At 43.6% G+C, this 21,045-nt stretch overlaps 1 protein-coding gene and 1 pseudogene across 2 annotated transcripts in view; one reads left to right on the plus strand and one right to left on the minus strand.

The window, feature by feature from the left end:
* Positions 1-265: 265 nt before the first annotated feature.
* Positions 266-1,976, minus strand: LOC309408397 (voltage-gated potassium channel KCNC1-like; annotated as a pseudogene). The gene is made up of 2 exons: positions 1,514-1,976; positions 266-1,083 (listed from the first exon to the last, which is right to left on the minus strand). The product of its transcript is annotated as a voltage-gated potassium channel KCNC1-like (transcript).
* Positions 1,977-6,359: 4,383 nt separating this feature from the next.
* LAS1L (LAS1 like ribosome biogenesis factor) overlaps positions 6,360-21,045 on the plus strand; it is a gene marked incomplete at both ends in the record, with an annotated part of 39,504 nt that continues 24,818 nt past the window's right edge. The window contains 7 exons of the mRNA XM_082003980.1: positions 6,360-6,556; positions 7,270-7,395; positions 7,589-7,658; positions 8,843-8,924; positions 9,932-10,123; positions 11,522-11,568; positions 15,236-15,345. Coding sequence (XP_081860106.1) covers positions 6,360-6,556; positions 7,270-7,395; positions 7,589-7,658; positions 8,843-8,924; positions 9,932-10,123; positions 11,522-11,568; positions 15,236-15,345 — 824 coding nt within the window. The remainder of the gene's footprint in view (positions 6,557-7,269; positions 7,396-7,588; positions 7,659-8,842; positions 8,925-9,931; positions 10,124-11,521; positions 11,569-15,235; positions 15,346-21,045) is intronic.

Here is a 21,045-nt window from a genome sequence, read left to right on the forward strand (position 1 = left end):
TCACAGCCTGTCTCCAAACAGCTAGATGAGAAACTGCAGCATATAAAAGAGCATGGGATGAAGAACAATATGGGAAAGACTCATGGGATTTGACAGGTCTGATCAGCTGTGTATCAAGTACTGCAACCTGAGGCCTCACCAATGGTTTGAAATAAGCTGAGTTAGCGAGTGCAGTAAGAACTATTTGCACTCCCTTCTCACCAAAAGGAATAAATCATGCTGAAGGATTATTGCTAAAGGCAAGGGGAACAGAGGGTCTGAAGTGTTAATGTTTCTTGCTCCTTGTCAGCTTCTGTTTGAAGATAGCAATGTCATAATAGCTTTTAAATTTCACCAGGAAAACAGGTACTGAGATGATAATAGTTAACATGCCAAGTACCCCAGCTAAGGCTGCCGTCACTTGTCCAGCTGTGGTGAGAGGGATAGTATCTCCGTAGCCCACTGTAGTGAGTGTGATCAAAGCCCACCAGAAGCAAACAAGAATATCAGTGAAGTGCAGCTCCCCTGTGTAAGAAGGATGGCTACCCAGCAACTCCCCATAGGAAAAGAGAGAGACGAAGAAGAGGGTCTTGAAGGCCAAAATCCAATTATCTGCAGGATGCAAATCTCTGAGGATAGACTTGAAGGTGTAGCACAGAACCCTGAGGATCAGTGGTGTTTCTATCAGCTTGGGTATCTTCAGGAGTGTGAGGAGATGGACAATGTGAACAAAGCCCGAACAAAGCCCAGCCAAAGCCCTAGGCTTGGCATTCTCTGAATCTGCCCAGCCACAAAGAGTGCAATATAAACTGGGAAGAAGGAGAGGAAGTCAACCACGTTCAGGGGATTTTGGAAGAAGAATTTCTTGTCTGGGCAGAAACAAAATTGCGCAGAGAACTCAAAAGTAAACCAGAGGACACAGAAAAGCTCCAAATGAAGCAAGTAGGCAGCCTGGCGGTAATAAGGTTCATGGTCAATGTGGCAGACCTCGGAATAGCCAACAGAGGTGAAGTTAGCAGCAAAGAACTCAAATGGTGCCTTGGTGTCCTCAAAGAATATGATGTCAATTCCAACGATGAACAGCAAAGAAACAAAAGCCAAGCACTGCAGAGGGAGGAAAGGGCACATGTACAATTAGTCCAACAAAGAAGTATCGCATGACCTCAGTGCCTCACCACAACCCCAGGATCCCTTCCACAGGCACAGTACAACCCCAGACTAATCTTTCTCAAATCATCATTGTTTTGCTCACATGGAGTGCATTTTCTCCTTCCAGATTTAAAAATAATAGAGAAGATTGGAGTAAAAGAAAAAAACCCACCTGAACTCCTATATTGGATTTTATAAGGAAGGGGGAAAAACTCCAGTCTGACAGCTGGAGTAATGCAGACAGGCTCACACTGAGGGCCACTTCAGAACTAAATGTTGGTTCCAGAAATAACAGCAGCGCAGAAAACATCCTCCAGTCTCTGACTTGTGTTTGTTCCTCTGCATGCCTGACATTATAAGGAGGCACGGGGTATGCATTTTGTACGGAGAACAGGGAAAAGAGAAGAAGGAGGTGTCTAGTTCACCAGCTGAAATCCCTTCTGTCTGTCTGGACTGTGAGGCACTGATCATCAGTCTGTTCACTTTCATCCCAAATGTTAAACTCTTCTGGCTGCACCTCTTTATTATTCAGCTTCAGCAAACAGCAGGATGCTAGTGGTGTCTCCTTTATTTCCCAGAAAACCAGCTCTTCTTATAAGACTGACCTACAGGTATCAATGGGGCAGTGGAAATGTTTGGTCCTATAATAGTTCAATGTGTAGCTAAAGATCTCAGCACTCCTATCAAAAAAGAACTCTTTGATGATGGTAGCATGGTTGTAGATGTTTGGGGCATGGGGCTCTGTTAGGCTGCACAGCTTGGTCCCTGGGAAGGTCTGGAGGGTGCTGCTGTATGTCTCACATCTGACCACCAATATTCAGGATGATTTTTTCCTTGGAGCCTTCCATCTGTGAGGGAGGAGGGAGGTACAAGTCCTCACAGGCTCTTGTTTATCTTCAGTCAAAAAGAAAATGCAAATTAAAAGAAGTAAAGTTGCTTATTTCCTATAATGCATCCCATTTTGCTCTTCAAAATCCAACATACCTGGAGGAAACTTGAGCCCTGTTTTATGAACGTTATTCGAAGAAGGGGGGAAACCAAGGACCTCTGTAGCCTCAGGAGCAGGTAGGAGAGGTGCAGAATAGGGGCAGGATGTTCTTGAGAAAATCACTAGGGCTGTCTTTCACCCACACGTATCCACTTCTGACTGTACCCCTCCACTTGTGCCCCTCCATTCCTACACATTTCCATCCAACCTTCTCTTATGCCCTGCATTCATAGTTCTGGCCCTTCTCTTCTTCTAACAGATCAAACCTGTCTGTCTTTCCTGCTTGGACTCTCTTACTCAGAGATGGCTGCTCAGTGTGTGGAGACCATGCATGCAGAAATTCCATTGTCCCTCCTCCCTCTTTTGCAGAAAGTGCTGAGCATGGGAGTCACAGGCCACTTCTGTAACAAACCTTTCCATCCAGGATCAGCAGGGAAACAAGCCCTGCACGAGGGGAGACTCCCAGAAGTAAAGAACTACATGCAGCACCTCATTCAGCTTTATCAGAAAAGGCTGGAAGCTGCAGCTTGGACATATGCTTATAGCACAAGAGAATTACTGCCCATCGGCTGTCCTTGCCAATCCCAACATCTGTGAGGCTTGATGCAGCTTCACCCTAAAACTTGCACTAACTTCAGTGAGAGCAGGATTGAGCATAAGGACTAAAAGTGTGCAGGCATCGCTCAGTACTTGCTGCACAGGAGTCCATACAGTGTGGTTCTAAGAAGGTTAGATTAATTCAGCACTCAGCAAATCTGGAGTTACATTATTGGCCTCTGTTGCCTAGCTCTCTAAAGAGCCACAGTGATTTTTGAGATCCCAGCTAAACTTGCCTTCATCTGCTTAGACTACCAGATACCCCTTGCTCAAATATAACAATCCCCGTGTGAGAAATGAGCCAAGAAGTGCCATTTCGTATTCTTACCTTGGTACTATTGCAGCAACTCTGCAACCTGAAGAAAGGAGAAGAGACTGGGAAGAACAGAGACAAATTCAAGTGAAAACAGGATGTTTGATGACTAGTGTTCAAAGCTCAAGTCTCTCAGATGCCAGAAAACAAAACCAGCCAATAGCACTGAAAAGATACAGAGCCCCTCTCCTTTGTTCTCTGCCCCATCAGCAGTAGCTCTCCCCACTCCAGGAAATAACACTCAAACAAGAAGGCAACAACTGCCAGACCAGATATGCTCTAACTACTCTGCCACCCACTGCTCTACTAACAATCTCAAAGGGCCATGGTGTTTGGAAAAATCGTGGAGCTAAAATGTCTTAGAACCAATTAGAGATTAAACTATCAAACCACAGAAAGGCAGAAAGAGCATGGTTCTTTCTTGGCTTGTGCCTTATTTGAGTTAAAAAATAATATGGAAGACAACAGGAACAAACAAAGGAACAAAAAACTGGTCTCCCATCTTCTTGTCACATTCTCTCCTTTTTTGGTTTAAAGGGCTTTTTCTTCATTTCTTGATGCCATAAAGGTTAACTTTTTGCAACCACTGATTTTAAATGCACTTTTTGTCATTGATTACTCCAGGAAGAAGGTTGGCACATAGTTGTTAATCCTAGTCAAGAAAGGCATGCTGCATGTGAAACTTCCTTTCAGCTGACATTCCAAGGCCATTTTTAGGTATCACCTCTACTTACTTCAAACTCTCTGGAAAGAAAGTAGGAAAAGGAATTTTCTCATTCCCAGGAAGAGCAAGACTATTCAGGAAGTCTCTGGGGGCTTCCTTTTCAGTTCTACAACTGAAAAGCAGATTCATGTTTCTTTAGAGGAAGTAGTATCACAGTTCACTTGCTGGATTTTTCATTTTAATCCACTACTTACATTACCCTGGCACACTGAAGTCTCTTTTCTTTAAAAAAATAGGGTTTTTTTAGGCCTTTTACCTAGATAGCAGTCTGGTTCTTTGCTCCTCATTGGCGCTTCACCTGCAGGTGCAAGTAACCTCACTCACCCTAACCATCCAGATTCCCAAAGTACTAAGGGACATCACAGACAATCTTGGCTTCTTCTCTCAGCTAACACCACAGCAAGGCTGCAGAAACTAGAATGGCAAATTGCTGCCATTGTGTGGGACATTCTGGGCAACAAGCCGTCTTTGCCCATTACGTCCCAATTCTGTACTGAGCAACTTTGTTGCCAGACATCACAAGCAGAGCACCAGCAGAAGAATAATTTCACTTAGATCCAGACTCTGAAAGCACATGAAGCATGTGAAACCTATGCTGCTTCAGTCCTTGCTCCCTTCCATCTCTGTAACAGACACCAAACTTCACATCTTTCTCCCTCTCCACAGAGAATAAGAATGAAAAAGTCTCCTTTTAATTTAATGTCTGATATGTGTCTGAGGTTCTGGAAGCGGGTGATCTGATCAAGTTTGATGTATCCTGTTCCATAGCACTGCCTTATTTGCCTTTTACAACGTTTGCACTGCAGCTGATTTCTGAAACCCAGAAATAATCTGGAAAGCAAAATGACACATGGTGTTCCTATGCTCTGAATAAGACCCTTTGATTGCAGTAAACAGCTTGTCCTTTCAGAACATTTTTTAAGCAGATGAAAAGTGCAACTCCATTTCCAGAGAACAGGGCCCTATTCCAAGTTTTCTCCATGCCTCATATCTTCTGAGAATTCACTTTCACTGCATGAGGCACTGCGGGAGTTTGGCAACGAATGTCAAATCTGCTCCCTCAACCTTATACTTCTTTTGAGTAATGAAACTCTTGTTTCAATTTGGCCTACATTTATTAACGCCAAAGAACAGGGCAGGCTTTTCTGGGGGGAGGCAAAGGGGAGGAGATTGAAGCTGTAATGAACTGAGGCATTTTTCAAAGATGGTATTTTAACAGAACTAATTCAGTATTTCTTTCCCATAATCTTTGGTATTTAATAAAACAAATATTTTGTACAGGGCAGATGTTCTATTACTTTTTCCTGTTCACTCATATTCAGATGGATATGGTCTCCACTATGCACTCAGGCATACTCACGTTAGTCTTAATCAGGCAGGGCTTTGTTAACTGCATTTGTGCTAGAATGTAAGAGGAGTTTTAGCCTTCCAGTATAAGCATTTCTTCAGAGAATGTTCATAAAAAGCTGGTGAGGATGAGTAACAGTTTTGCAAACAAAATCTTGCTTTGGAATATTGAGCAAAAAAGCTTAATCTATCCTAAAGTCCTGAGAGCCCTGGGGAAACACGAAGCTACTCTTTAGGTGCTGGAGATACATAGCACCAGCACCTACAGACGTAGCTTTTCTACTAGCAAAACCAGTGTAAGTAAGCTTACAGTAAGTGTAAGTAGCTTCTGTGGATTTCCACCTCCAGTGAATTTTTCCCCATCCCATGTTTCAGTTATACGTCTGTTTTGACCTCTAACACAAGTGTATTCCTGGGATTATGCAAACAGATCGGTGAAAAAAGTTTAAAAAACAAGCCTCCAAAAATAAGGTGATGTATAGCCTGGGTTATTTATTGATTCAGCCTACTGCAAAAACCTGTAAAATGTCGCAACTGGAAAGAAGAGCAGTTAAGCCTTCTGCAAGTGCAGATACATACAGCCAAGGCTGGAAGGTCAAGGACACTGAAAGCATCTGTTTGAGATGTGCTACTTTAGTCCCCCTCCTCCCTCTCCCTTTAGGCCCATGGCATGCACCGAGTTCAGTAAGGCCAAGCAGATACAGCGTGAAGCCCTACGTTATCCGCCTGCCTTCACCTCTTGCTGCGGGGACTGTGTTACACATCCCATCAAGTTCAGCATCCTGCCCTGAAGTCCTCTGGCTACCCTTCCCCACACCGCTCCCTTCACCCTGACCCCAAACACACTTCACCGTCCCTCTGCTCCCCCCAGCTACATAAGGAGAGAACACGTCTGTTCTGCACCGGCCCCAAAACCCCTAAGCCCCTTCTGGCCGTGGACCACAGGCCCTGCAGCGAATCACTGGAGGGGGCCCCGCTACCCTTGGGAGACGAGTCCTACAGCCCTCGGGCGAGGGCAGGATCCCTACGCGGGCCGAGAAGCCCTGCAGGCGCGCGACGCCTCACAGCTCGCCCCACGACCAGCCCCACGTCCAACAGCAACCGGCCCCCGACCGCCACGACCCGCCCCGGAAGCCGCCACCTCGCGCCCCGGAAGCGACCCTCCCGCGCCCCGCCCCAGGGCCGGGAGCGGAAGCTGGGAGCGGAAGCTCGTCGCGGATGGGCGGTACGCAGGGTGCAGCGGTGGCGTGGCTGAACGCGGCATGGCGGGCCGCGCGGAGCTGGCATGGCGCCGCGGGCGGCGGTGTTTGTCCCCGGCCCGCAAGCGGCTCAAGCCGCTGCGGACTGTGGTGGCGTGGAGGGGCAGGGCGGAGTGGGACCAGGTGATGGTGGGGCTCTACTGTGGAGACAGCCGGCTACAGCAGGAAGCGCTGGACCGGGTCTCGGCCTGGAAGAGTCGGTACGGGCTGCACACCGCGGGCATGGAGCGGGCTACGGCCCTCCGGGGCCGGCGCTCCCTTCTAGGCTGCCTCCTCTGTCCCTGAAACGGCCCTGCCGGCCCTCCTCCCCAGGCTGCTCCTGACGCTCTCTGTCGTGGAGCCGTAGGGCGCCCAGGACCCGGCCGCAGCTCCCCGGTGGTAGTCCGCGTCCGGGGTTATGTGTGCAGATCGCTGATGCTTGCCGGGCAGGCAGCTCTGTCTTGCAGGGTGCCATCTTCATGCAGTGGACTTCGGGCGTGTAGCTCCTGCCAGAAGTAGGCAGGCCCGGTGGTCACCAGGGGAGGCAGAGGCCCTGCACACCTGCAGCATCACAGCCTGGTGTCTCAAGGCAGAGCGCTGCAGTAAGCGTATCCAAGGCCCCCAAATCGCCTTATTCTATTTGTGTTGCCCCTGCTGCATCCATAGACAGGACCAGTTTTGGTATGGCATCTTATATTATGTACATGCTTAGCATATCAGTAAGTACGTGTTTTAACATATGCTTAGGAGTAGCCATGTAATCACTCTGTTCCAATAAAAGCCTTCTGGAAAGAGCCTGTGATGCAGTCTTGCTGCATACTGCTTCTCAGGCTGTTACGTATCACAGAGCACAAAAGGTAGCCAGAAAGCTACGCTTTTTGGAGGGGGAGTGTATTCCTGTGAGGCTGCTCACCTGTTTTTCTTTTATCTCCAGTTATGGTCCCAAAATGCCTCTTGCAGTGGATTGCACCGCTGAACTGATTCGATGCAAGGTCCTGGATTCATCTGGCAGATTGAAGTCACATGAACTCATCCTCTCTTACGGTCTGGCTCTTGTAAGGTAGGGCCTGTGTGCTGTGTGAGAGAGAGAGAGACAGACACCTGGGCAGATAGCATTATTCTGCTGTCAAATTTCACTTTGCACCTCTGGGACCACAGATCCCCCCACAGCCTGTGGGCGATTTGTCTCTGGGGCTTCCAAGTTTCTCTGCAGCTCTTGATAATTGTTTATCTTTTCTGTCACTTGCATGCAGGTTTGTCAACTTGATCACAGAAAGGAAACAGAAGATGGTCAGCATTCCTCTGAGACAATTAGCCAGAGAGGTAAATCTTTAATAAGTGTTACTCAATAACTTATGTATATACAAAGAGCATATGTATTGTCTATTACAGAACTGGGTGGAGGGAGTTGGGGGGGGGGGTAATTCTTTTGTAAGCAAAACAATGGATATAGATGCCAGTTCTTTCCAACTGCAAATTTTTAAAGAGACTTGATGTAACTAGATCTAAAACTTTGTTCCTTAAAGTCAGATTACGAGTAACAAAGGCTGATGTTCATTAAAGCATTTTGAATCATGTGATCAAAAGTCTTGATTTACATGTAAATAGTCCCACTTGACACATACAACCACGCATTTTTGTTTCTTAGCTACTGAGAGGTGGAAAAAGAACTAAATCTATGGTTTATAAATTCTAGTCTTGGACAAGAAAGGTTATATATAAAAAGCACTTAACCACATTTGCAGGTATTTTCATCTTGTGGCTCTCACTTAAGGTGGGCTAGTCCACTTCTGTGTGCAGGAGGGAAGGTTCAAGGTGTAGTTGTAGTAGCAGGACAAGTTTGAGTCCTTTTATTGGCAGTTGCACTGAGCATTATATCTGGGTCTGAACAGCAAGTTTTGAAAGTAAAGAACAGATGGCATTTGAGACTCTCCCAGATACGCAGCCTTGTCTGGGGCCCCTATGTAAGAATGATGAACTGATTTTTTTTTTTTTTTTTTTAAGAAAGGTGCTGTTTCTCAGCTTTTAAAACTGATCAAGCTTAACACTAGAGATGTGGCATAGTTAAGGTTAGTCGTCCTTAGGAAAGTTGCAAAAAATTGCATGCGACTTGGAGTGTGTATGATTTGAGTATGATATGATTTCTATCTTTGATATACAAACGGTCATCCAGAATGTTTCATCACTTTAAATATAATTTAACTGCTTCTCAGTATGTCATTAAGTTATACATAGCACCTCTGTCTAAAAAGACATCTGTTGTTGCAAGTAACGTTGAAGAACTGAAACTGTAAAATTGCAAGTTTGTATGGATCTAGGCCACAGGAGGAGAGAGGAGGGGATCTCAGCCCACCCTTGAAGTGGGAAGCTGGGGGACTGTGGTGCAGGAGTGGCCCAGAAGAGGCTGTTCCCACCCAGGTAGAGGTCCTCTGCAGTCTTGCAGGGCTGCATGCAGTTGTGGCGTGATGCAGTGGGAACTGTGGGGTAACGCCTGTGGCTTCTTCCAGGTGGATATCCCTATCTGGGTTGTGGATCTCCGACACGAGCTGACCCATGGGAAGCTGCCACGGCTGGCTCTGTGCCGCAAGGGTGAGTGCTGACAGTGGGCGGCATTGGGAGGGCTCGGCCTGAGGTACACTTGAGGCAGCAATGCCAGTGCTGCAGGCCCTGAGGGGGAGCACCCCCCCTCCATTTTGGGCCCCTGCAGGGCCGGCAGTGGGCTTGTCTTGGCAGGGAGAGCTGTGGTGTGAGACACTGGGAGGGTTTGCTGCTGCCCTGTAAGGGTAGCTGAACTGCATTACAGGGCAGATGTTCAGAGGTTTTTCTCCTTCCCTTGAAAAAAATACTGGAAACAGTAGTTCAGCCCTCTAGTTTCTTTATAGCACAGGAAGTTTATCTCAGGGAAAGAGGTAAATGCTTTTCCTGATGGTTTAGCGTTACCCCAGACTCTTATTAAATCCCATTCAGGGACAAAGGCTCTAGGTGTACTGCAAGCCTGAATGAATGACCAGCTCATGGTGTTCGAAGGGATTCCTGGGAATTTTGGGTTAGGCACTGAGGAGACAGTTGAATAACCTTCAGCAGGGTCCTTAGGTTGAGTTGAGTAGTGAAATAGTGGTGGGAGAAAAGGGGTTCTCTTTCTGTTCTATGTAATTTATGCCTAGTGTAGTCTCTACACGAAAGATTAATGTTATTGCCATTACATTGAACATGGTGATACTAAATAATTGACTCATTTTCTCATCAGAATGCCACTGCTGGACTTAGTTTCTGCTTAAATTTGGCCTGCCTTGAGTGAGGTGCAGCACTATAGCAGTGTCCAGTCTGCTGCTGCTAAAAAGACAGTGCATGGGTGTTACCAGGCCTGTGATACTGGGTTGTGGGGTTTTCTTGCTGTGTTGTTTTGTTGTGGTGGTGTTTTTTTTAAACTCGTTCACCTTTTCATTAACGGAGTTGTATGTGATTTCGGGGTTCATAACTTGTTAACAGCATTTCTTTTCACAATGCAAGTTAGCAATTTTCCACCTATATTTTTTTTTTTTTTCAATGACAAAGAAAACCTTACTGAGTAGAGAATGTTTTCTGTTCTCCCTTAGGTTGTGATGTTGTCCTGGACTGGCTACGAAAGACTTACTGGAGCCGTCAACTGGGCAATAATTTGTGTGAAGAAAGTGAGGACGAGGAAGAGGAGCAGGAAGAGGTGGTAGCAAATGCAGAGTTGGACAATGATGCATGGGAGATTCGAACCCCACAGCATGAGGCCTGTCAGAAACACAAGGAATTCCATGGTAGGTGTTCCTAGAACAATGGCACATAAAAGGATTAGATTTGTCACATGCTAGAGAAAGCAGTTTAAGTGTCATCTTCTAGCCCTGACAATGCATAAAGATATACCTTCAGCTCAGGTTTTGGGATTTCTCTTTGGGCCTTGGTGGATTCTTGGGGTGACTGACTTTGCTATTAGCTCACTGAATTTGTAGCATAAAATCTTTTACTTCTGTTGATTATGCAGTATCCCAATCAGTAGCAACAGTTGTACTGGGATGGTTTAGCATTGTAAAAATTTTACAAGCATTGTAAAAATTACTTGTAGTGTCTTGACAGCTGCAGTTTTAATATTGAGTCCACTACTGACAAAGAAGACTATGGTCCTTCTATAGCCCTCAAAACTCTGTAGATTCATCACTTGAGCAAGAGCAGGGTAGTTTCAGGCAGTTCAGCCAGTTTCAAAATACTTCACATGTGGACAGAAAAATCACTAGCTGCCAATAGTATTTAAAAACAATCACAAGTAACTCATCCAGGACATAATCTAAAGTGCAAAACAATGGGAAAACTTCGGTAAACTGTTCCAGTGGTTGGTTTTCCATCACCAGAAGTCTTTGAACCCAAAATGAGGAGCTTTTCTCAAAGTGGATTTCTAGTTTGAATGACTTGCTGGAGGAAGTGGGAGTTCAGATTGGATGGCTGGTCTGTAAATTTGAGGCATGTGAGGTATGACACAGTACCTCAAACAGTAAAACCAGTCAGTCATAATTTTTTCTGACAAAACATGGCATGCTTATGGGGAGTAACTCATCCAACAAGATTACAGCAGCCCAATCCAAGGTGCAGACGGTGTGCAGAAATGCTGAAGTGACCCGTATGGCTCCTTGGAAGGTCACACAAGGTGACTATAATGACCTTTCTGGCTTTAGGATCAATGGATTTGTTGCAGGTCTTTTCTAGATTCCTTTATAACAGACTTATGCATAGTTACAGTAACCGTGGTCCAGAAAATATTAGCTAATTTGTTGTGCACTTTGAGTTTAATACAGAATTTATTAGAACAACGCAAATCTAGAGGCAGTACTAAACTTTGGAACGCTGCAGCACTTACCACTGTTCTGGTCAGTGTGTTATGTCTGGGCTTCTGTCTGACTTCATGTTGGATGAGACCCAACCATGTGCTATTCCTCCCTCTCCGTGGCTACTGTAAAAAAAAAAAAAAAAAATGAACACCCCATCCTGGGTTGCTGAGAACCACAGAATGATACAGAGTGTTGTCTGAATCAAAATTTATGACTTTGACTGATGTCTTCCTTGAGTGTATGTTCAGCAGAACTAAGCAGCTTGCTTAGACACAAAATTTCCTTATATAGTTGAGCCATTCCCTGTTCCAACTATATATTTATGTTTATTTCTAGAAAAAGTCAGAGATGTGCTGATATCCTACAAGAATGAGCAGTTTCGGGTAAGTGCAGTCTGATCATCAGCACTTTCAGTTCTTCTCATTTCCTGCTTGGGGCAGTAAGGCTTCTCTTAATTCTTGTCCAAACTGAAGAATTGATGCTCTTGGCCAGCTCTCATTTGAAATACCTGAGTGCTAGCATGACGTAAGTTGCTGTGCCAGGAGTTTATTTCATATAACTGCAGGGACCACTTTTTTCTCCCTGTAGCATCCTCCCACAGTTAGAAGCATCAGTGATACAGAAGTGGTATTTGTATCAGTGCTGCAGACGTGGCAGTAAGCCAGTGTCCACAGCACTACCAGTGCTTACTGGGTTGTGTACTCTTGCCTGAAGTAGTGCTGTTGTCTAGTGCCTAGCCCATAGTGGAGCTGTGACTGCTGCATGTGGAGAGAGGCTTGGTTAGTTCCTTGTTCAACTATCTCTCCTAGTGTTGTCATGCATGGCTTGCCAAAGTAAAGCTTCACTGCAGAGAACAAGCAATTGGGGCTACAATGGTTTGCAGTGTGAAATCTTTGTTCATGTCTATAAAAGAGAGATGTACTTGTTTGAGATCCCAAGTCTTCCTTGTCCAGGTGGATAGTGCTTAGTTTGTTTTTGTTCATCCTAGTGTCTCTGGAAATTGAAACCTGTCATTCAGAGGTTTTCTATCATCCATCTTTTACTTTTGCAGTGGCCCAGTGGCTGAGGTGCTGCGGTTCAGATTTGTGAACGATTTGCCCCAGAAATCTCTCTCTTCTCAGCTTGCCCTTCGTAATAATGGGATAGTTCTCAAGATGTGTTGAGAGCTGGGTTACAGACCCTGTAAAACATCTTTGGATATGACCTTGCCAGTATATGTTGTTACTGGGGAGCTGTTCTCACTTTTATTTCGATGAATATCATTAGGGGCTAAAGGAGAAAGTGTGATAACATTCCAGTGAAGTGTAGACTTAATCAGCAATGAGAACTAGAGTCAATAATTTAATTGAAAATGAACATCCAGTTTCCTTCATTGTGTTGGTTTTGGAGTATATAACATGAATCTCCATTGTTCATCCTACCCTTTCTGTAGTTGGTACTGGCTTATTTTGTTTGTTTTGTGTTACATTGTAAAGGTGACAAATTGATTATGTGCAGTGAGTGACATATTAACAGAACAGAGGGAAGTATTTCAAACTGAAAAGGAAAATGCAACTTCAAAATTTAAACTGGCCTGGGTTGAATGCGGGAAGGGAGTAGTCAGTCAATTGCTAAAGAGTAATTTCAAAACTTTTGTTTCGAACTTCATGTGAAACTCTTCTTATCCCATCAAAATGGTGTAAATACTGGCTGAAGAGTAAACTGTGTTATATGCCTCAATTTAATTGAAGTCCTGCATGCTGTGCTTTTGAAGTGTCTCTGTTCATGTTGTAGGGCTGCCTTTCTTGTTGAATGATTTCAAGTGGTGTACTTCTAAGTCTGCCAACAGTGACAAAATACAGCTGAATTATGAAAAAGGAATGCTCTGTAGATACATGTGTTGTGGGTATAGCTTCTAATATATCATTGGTGCCTCTCTGAGGTACACTGGCTAAGGGTGGGCAAAGGGCTTGCCAAGATCTGTCAGTGGCAAGGAGTGTTACTACTTGTGGCTGATACCTGCAAGTTCTTAACTGAAGTTTGTTTTTAAAAAAAAACAAAACAAAAAAACCCCAACACCCCCCCCCGCCAAACCATAATACTGCTTTATGCATTAGTAACTATTGCCAGTAATTTGAAGAGATGCAAGCATATTGGTCCTTCGTTGGCCTCTGAAACTCAGTTCTGTACAACAGTGGACCTGATTATAGCTGATAAAATCTCTGAAATTTAGAAATGAATTGAAAAAAATTACATGGGCTTGTTCTTGTGCCCTTTAAGGGCAGATGGTTTGATGCTTCCAGACAATTTCTTGGCCATGACAGCAACTGAATGTTCCTAATACCAAATAAATACTACTTGAAGCTTTTTTAGGCTAATGTTTAAACACTTAACCTGGATTGGCATAGCAAGAGTAGTACAGTATCTTCGCTAGTCTCCCTGCATAAATGTATAGTCTGTCTCTAATCTGTCTATCTACAGTGTTACTGTATAGTCTGTGATCCAATAATAAGTTCTGTCGTGGAGGCTGTGTACTTTGTTGTCTGATTGTTCGTATGGGTAGGATAGAGGTTATTTGGTCACTTTAGGTAATAGCTTTATACTTGATTTGTCATCTAAAGTATCTTTTGCATGCCATGGTAGCTCTGCATATACAGGTTAAGAGAGCTGATCTAGTCTTGAAAATGACACCTTGGTTTTCCAGTCTTATTTTACATTAAATTCCTACCTGGCAGGAAAAATAATTTCTTCTTTTCTCTCACTAGTTATTGTCTTCAAAAAAGAATCTGCTAGATACTTATTGGTGATGTAACATGCTTCATACCAATGTTTTGTAGAAGGTGGTGATGGTAGAATTGCTGCTTGGGTAGGTTATGAGCATAAGTAGAAGGCATGTCTCACCTTGCTGGACAGACTCAGTTAAGGTATGTATATGTCATGATTTAGCCGCAGCCAGCAGTTAAGCACCACGCAGCTGCTCACTTGCCTCCCCCTGCTAGGTGTGATAGGGAAGAGAATTGTGAAAAAAAAATCATGAGTTGAGATAAAAACAGTTTAATATAGGACAGCAAAAGAAGAGGAAACAATAGTGATGATGATGATAATACTACTAGTAATAATACTGATGAAGGAATATACAAGAACAAGTGATGCACAACACAGCAATTGCTCACCACCTGATGATCAATAGCCTGTCTCCAAGCAACAGTTCCCGCCCCCTGGCCAAGTCCAGTTTGTATACTGGGCATGATGTTATATGGTATGGAATATCCCTTTGGCCAGTCTGAGTCAGCTGTCCTGGCCGTGCCCCCTCCCAGCTTCTTGTGCACCTCCCCGCTGGCAGAGCGTGTGAAGCTGAAAAGTCCTTTGTTTTGTATAAGCACTACAACTACTTGGCAACAGCTATAAACATCAGCATGTTATCAACATTATTTTCATACTAAATCCAAAACACAGCACTATACCAGCTATCAGGAAGAATATCAACTCTATCCCAGCTGAAGCCTGGGACAGAGTTTTGATACCTTTTGACAATATCAAACCAAGAAATCACTAACTTTCAAAGGAGTGCTAATCTCCAATATTCTCTCTTCCATTCTTGGTACAACTTGGTAGACTGTTTTGTGTATTGCCTCCTACTTATCAGATGCTGTCAACTCATTACAGGTTGCCTTGATGGCTGTGTTGATTTGACATTTTGATCTACTGTATGCATAGCATGACTGGTAAAACCATGTCCTCATCCCCACCCGACTTGTGGAGTTAATGATTCAAAATGAGTCTGTCCTGGTTTGTGCTGAAGTCAGGGAGTGCTAGGTTTAGAACCAGAATGAGGATGCTAGGACTGTGACTTCTTGGAGCTGCTGCCTTTTTAATTCAGGCCTTTTCCAAGTATGACATGGCTTATATTAATTTTTAATATACCCCTAGGGAGGGGAACTTAGCTCTGAGTTTTTTGAAGTGTTGTTGATGAAGTACATATGGCACTAGCATCTTCCCTTCAGAGCAATGCCTTTCTGTTTGCCATTGGAGCATATTTTATGTTAATGCATGGATTTTTCCTTCACTCAGGTTATGCAGACTGTGCAGTCTGTTTCAAAGTCTCGAGAACTGTGGTCTGATTCCTCTTCAGAAGTGGACTGGATTTTGGCTCAGATCAAAGACCTGATGCAAGAGAACAGGTACATCTCTGATAAAGAACGGAGGTGAAAGGTACAGTGCAGAGCTGGGCCTGTAGACTGTAGACCTATTGCACTACCTTTTCACCATATTGTTCAGCTGGTCATGGAGAAAACAATTAGTTTATTTCCTCAGCATCTTTGAGGATTGAGTTGTTAATCTGTGTCAATGTTTCCTGCACCAGATGGTCTCCAAGGTATTGTTCCTGACTCAACTGTGCTGGCCCCAAGGCACGTCAGTATCTTCAGTGTGTCCAAAAGCTCTCCCAACAGCCTTGTGTATAGACTTTGATCTTGTAGTAACCTTCTTCAAAATTGCAGGGCAATACTTGGCCTCTTCTATACTTTCTGTCTTTCTAGTACTACAGGGCCTCTAGGACCCAGTGTTTTGAGACTTTATTATTACTATATAAATTTGCATGAAGATCGTGTCCCACTCTGAGAAACATAATCAGTATAACTGTAGAGGGGAGAGTCTCTGTCATGCAGATATGAGCTGTAATTCCTGATGTTTTGAATGTAAATATGTATGCCATACAAGCTGCTGGTCAGTTTAAGAGGTTATCAGATGTTGTGCCAGAAGAAAACCCTGAGGAAGAGAGTGGTGCCCATTGCCCATCGGTTGTCGAGCATGGAGTAACAAGCAAGAAGTCATGAAGATTCTGTAATGAGAAGCATCACTTGCTAAACATGGGATTTCTATATCACTTAAACTGTCTGTTGCTAAGTGGTTGGAAAGTACTGGTGGAAGCAAGCCATTGCACCTACCTGTGATTCTGATGCTCTCTCCCTAAACATCCTCTGTTAGTCACGATCAGAACACAGATGGGCCAAGGGCAGCTTTTTTCATATATAAATAGGTATTTGAACCTGGCATCAGTTACATGGTGGAGGGGAAACAGGCTGCCACACTACAAAACAAGGATTTTGAAAGGTTCAGGTGAGAACAAGAGACTTGCTGTTATGTGAAATGGGTTTTGTGGGAAATGTTCAGGCAAGAGTTGTAATGCATTGATAACAAGTAAAAGATCATAGGAGGTCCCTTTCCATACAGGAGAACTGAAGTAATGAAGATCTTAAGATACTCATGTATTTGGGGTCTTTCTAATTGCCTTGTTGGCCATGCTTTCCTATTAGTTTATGTCTGTGCAAAACTTAGTTTTCATAATAGTACTGTCCTACACAATCAAAACAAGTACTTAATTTGGAAAATATTGTGCTTTTGATTCACTTGCTGTGCAGTATTCTGCAAAACATGCTTGTGGTATCCGATCGAAGTGTGTTAAATCACATTCTAGCAGTTCTTTGTCATCATCTTTGTATGAACCACCTGTTGCGTCAGCTCTTGCTATTTGTCCCATGCAGCTGCACAAAGTACGTTCAACCCAACTGCATGTATTTCCAAAAGAATCAAGAATCTACTTCATCTGTCGAATTAAATCTTCCCCCAGAATACTCAAACTTGGAATTTAGATGCTGGTGACTGTATTTGTGGCCTTTGAGGCACTGGTGTTTCAAAGTTGTTGTTCTCATCAAGCTGCAAAATACCATGTGCTGAGGAGTAAAGAGGAGAGTTGGGGCAGCTTCATTTTTTAAACCCTTGGAACTGATGGCATGCTTGAGACTACAAACACTTGGACCACCCAGCCAGTTCCCAGGGCTTTGCAATGCTTGTGCTTTACTACTAGCACAACCAAACCATGCTAACGTTTTTCCCTTTAAATAATCTCAAATTTCTATCCTAAGCACATCACACTGTATCTTTATATTTCATATTCTCAGAAGAACTCTTCAGGCTGAATTCATCATCTCAGCAGTGCCTCAACTATTAGAATGGACAGCAAGTGAGTGGGAGGGGATTCTGAGGCAGGGCTGTCTATGAAACCTTCAGTACTCTGCCTGTGTGTGTACTGGCTGGAGGGCAGGTGTGTGGGGAAAGGAAGCCTCTTTGAAGTTCTGTTCAATGACAAGATTACGGCACATGATGAGTTTTATAACATATGATGCTAATATAGAACCACTGCTCACCCAGGAGTGTACAGTAAAAAGAGGAATCTCTATTCTCTCCTTGGAAGTAGTAACTTTAAAACAAACAAACAAAAAACCCAAACCCCCTAAGGTAAATAGCCAGTTTTGTGCTTTGGAGAGGACTGAATGTCTCCAGAGCTCTTCTCAACTCCAGGATACTGGTAATAGCTTGACTTGAAGTGGTGCTTGCGTACAGCATCAACAATTATCACAGCTTGTGGTAACTAGCTTTTCTGCTGGTAAGCTTGGTTACGCTATTGCTTCAGAAGGATGGTCATGAGCAAACAGCAAATACTCTGAGAGCAGCGTAGTGAGGGGAGCCTGCATAGGCCTACTTGTGTATCTGGCCAGTGGGCAGGTAAGCAAGAGTTTGCTTTCCTGCGATCAGCATGGCACCTCTGAAACAGTTTAACAGGCTTGAATTCAAGTGTGGCTTTTAAGCTGCTTGAATTTATTTCAGTGGAATGCTGTTCTGTACAGGGTGCTGTCACCAGAATGTGGCAGCCTTCTTTGCATTACTCTTTCTACAGGAAAGTCTGGTCTGGCAGGTGTAGAGAAGACTTGAAAAGTAACTACCACCACCACCCCCAACACCACCTCTAGCTTGGAAGGAATCTGTGCAGTTGTCACGTTCTTTTAAATAGACCCTGTTAGTCCGAAAGTGCCTGTGTGTGAATCTTTTCTTCTGAAAAGCTGTTATTGTGCATGAGTAGTTAAGATGCTGCAGTGTGATAAGTCAAATGGAAGGCTTAGACTTTTCCTGTCTTTCAACAAGACCTACTTGTGGAAATATTTTAGAATAGCTGTAGATTATAAATGAAATATTTAATTCCTGCACAATAAGTTGGGAATTTCACTGCTTTGCAGTAATTTCTTTAGAAGGTAAAGTGGCAGTAGGAGAGCATTGTTTTTACATCCTTCCTTCTTCAGTTGTATGTGATAGCATGGATTGGTGTGCTTAGGAGATGCTGCTTCCAAAATTAAAGCAGTTTTTAAAGTTTGTCACCTAACTGGGGAAGTCCTAGACCTAGGTGGCATATCTCAGGAGCCTGGTTTAATTTCCAGCTTTCACTGTCAGTTTTCTGAGAGCTTTGTTTGGGATTCCAGCCCAGTAACCTATGTAAGGGTATGAAACTCGGATATTAGGTGTGGCCTAAAGAAAATTCGAAGATGGGACAAGAATCTGTGAAAAACAGCAGAAAATCTGTTTCAACTAAAACAGCTGGTGGTACAGTATCTCTAGGGTGTCTGTCATTTAAGTAATCAAATCTGGCAGTAATGCTTTCATAAGAACTTTGTCTTCACTGCATTGTGCTACATTGAATAAGGCTTTTTTGAAGGTTCCCTTAAGCACAGGCTTCAAATAAGACAAAGAAAACAGCAAGGAGGAAGCTGTTTTCTATGACTATAAAAAGATTTTTTTTTTTTTTTTTAATGTATTGTGGGTTTTGTTTCTGTTAGCTGTTTCATGGTTTCCTTAAGGATCAGGCAACTTCATTAAAATAGCTGCTCTGATATGTGGGAAAATCCCCCACTTAACAGCAGCCAAGGATGGGGGACTGTTTCACAACTCACAGCTTGCAAAACTAGCAGAGAGCCAAACCTTTCAGTAGTGATGCTACCACAGAGAGATTTTGCAATTGCATATAACTGCCTTGTGTGTTCAATGTTCAGAGGGGAGTTTTGGCAAGAATGTTTTTTATTTATCTATACCTGTGTGTATGTATTATCTCCAGTAATTACTGGTTCCACAATTCCAGACTTCGGGCCAAACTTGTGGAAAGGAAACATATGTGTTTGGATCAGAACAGCTTTGGCAGTGAGTTTCCAACCCTTATTCCTTTTACTTTACAGGCTTTCTCTCCACTCCTTTTGCTTCTTTAAGCAGCATTAGCTCCAGAAAGCCCAGGGAACTGGGTGTCAGGTTACATACTGCTAGTTTTGGTACTTTTCTGTATTTTTCTGCTCTTGTTGACAGCAGATGTCAGATAGGCCAGCTGCTGTAATGAAACATTTTCCTTGATTTCTGCAGAGTGAGGTTTGACTATATTCACAGAAGTGCTTATTCTTGGGAGCTGGCAGAGCCCAAGCAGAGAGGGGCCATGTGTTATAGGAGAACGTGGAAGTCTGGTCACTCAGCCTGTTATTTCTCCCTGGGAGTTTCTCATCCCTTTATCAGGAGATAAAGAGAGAAGTGGGACAAGGGACTTGATGGACACCCTTCTTCAAAGATGAACATGTGACCCTTAACCTTTGCCGCCTTCGTTCTAGCTAGCACAACTGGAAACCAAGTGCTGAGCCTGGCTCTGGTGCTGGGTACTGCTGGGGGTGATGTTACTTTCCAGGCCCCTGGGCAAGATCCAGCCATGCATCAGGTAGTTGCTCTGCAAGGGTTTTGTCGCGCTTCTGCAATGCTCTTTGTAAAGTACCTGAAATAATAGTGACGTAATTGGAATGTTTTGCCAGAGTGACAGTACAGGCTCAGCTCCACAGTTGTTTCAGTGTGATGCAGCAGTCACTGGAATCAGATTTTAGCAGGATATTGAGGTGTAGTCATTTTCCACTGACTGTTGTCATACCAAAGAGCTACTTTATCCATTCTCCGTCTCTTGTTTTTGGTTCAAGCAATGTAGGCCAGATGCTGCCGTGCTTCCCCTTATTTAAGCCTTCTTTATACCTACTTTCCCCATTTTAATCCTGCAGGGTGAAAATTACTTACCTGAAAATCAGTTTAAGACTTAAAAATAATAAAAGTTTACATCTTGAACCTTGCTGGAGTGTCCTTTCTGCAGACCAGCTATTTAAAACAAACCAACCTACAAGCATACAGTTACTGTTTGTTTTCTTTTTTTTTTTTTTTGGTCCCACAGCAAGAGCATGTATCTATTATAGCAAAGGCTGGAACTAGCACTGCAGTGAGATCGCTACCTTTACTACACTTCTAAAAACACCTGACTCTGCATCAAAGTTGAGCTGGAGGGGAGGGGAAAAGCAAGAAAATCCCACTATCCACCTGTTTCTTGCCATCTTCTTGGCAGCCTGCTGATGGAACCATGATGACTTACTCAGGAAGTTTTGGAGTTTGCTTCATGCAGCCAGGTCCTTGTCTCAAGCCCCAACTTGCCCTGTTCTCCTGTCTGGATCCTTAAGGAAGAATCTTGATATCATACAGTTATTTGTTTTGCAACAAGCGGGTGGCTTAATAAAGAATCCTATTCCAAGCTTTTATATTGTTTAACATTAGAAAGTTGCTTGAATAATACAGTTTTGCTTGAGAGAGAAAATGATTTTTCAATTAATCTGCATTTTTGGTGGAAACTCTCCTCTGTTAGAAGACTTCCATTGTGTTGCTTATTTCAGAGTAATAACAGGACAAAGGCCACATTGCATCTGAACAAATGCTACACAAGTGTCCTTATGGACAAATGCTAAATCCCAGTAAGAACCAAGTTCAGCAGGCTGAGCATGATGAGCAGTCAGGCAAATCACAAGTACATTCTTCTTGTGGAGGAGGAGGCAGCAGAGGTGGGTTGGAAACCTCAGAAGGGTAGAGCAAACTCTAGATTTGGCAGTCACTGCCATATTTCATCCTTGAGTGCCTACTTTTCATCTCATGCTATTTTTATTCCAGCATCCAGATGCAACTTTTAAAGAACGCAAGCTGTTGTATTTATA

Source organism: Phaethon aethereus (assembly GCF_964289735.1).
Source record: "Phaethon aethereus genome assembly, chromosome: 10".
In the NCBI taxonomy this organism is placed as follows: domain Eukaryota; kingdom Metazoa; phylum Chordata; class Aves; order Phaethontiformes; family Phaethontidae; genus Phaethon; species Phaethon aethereus.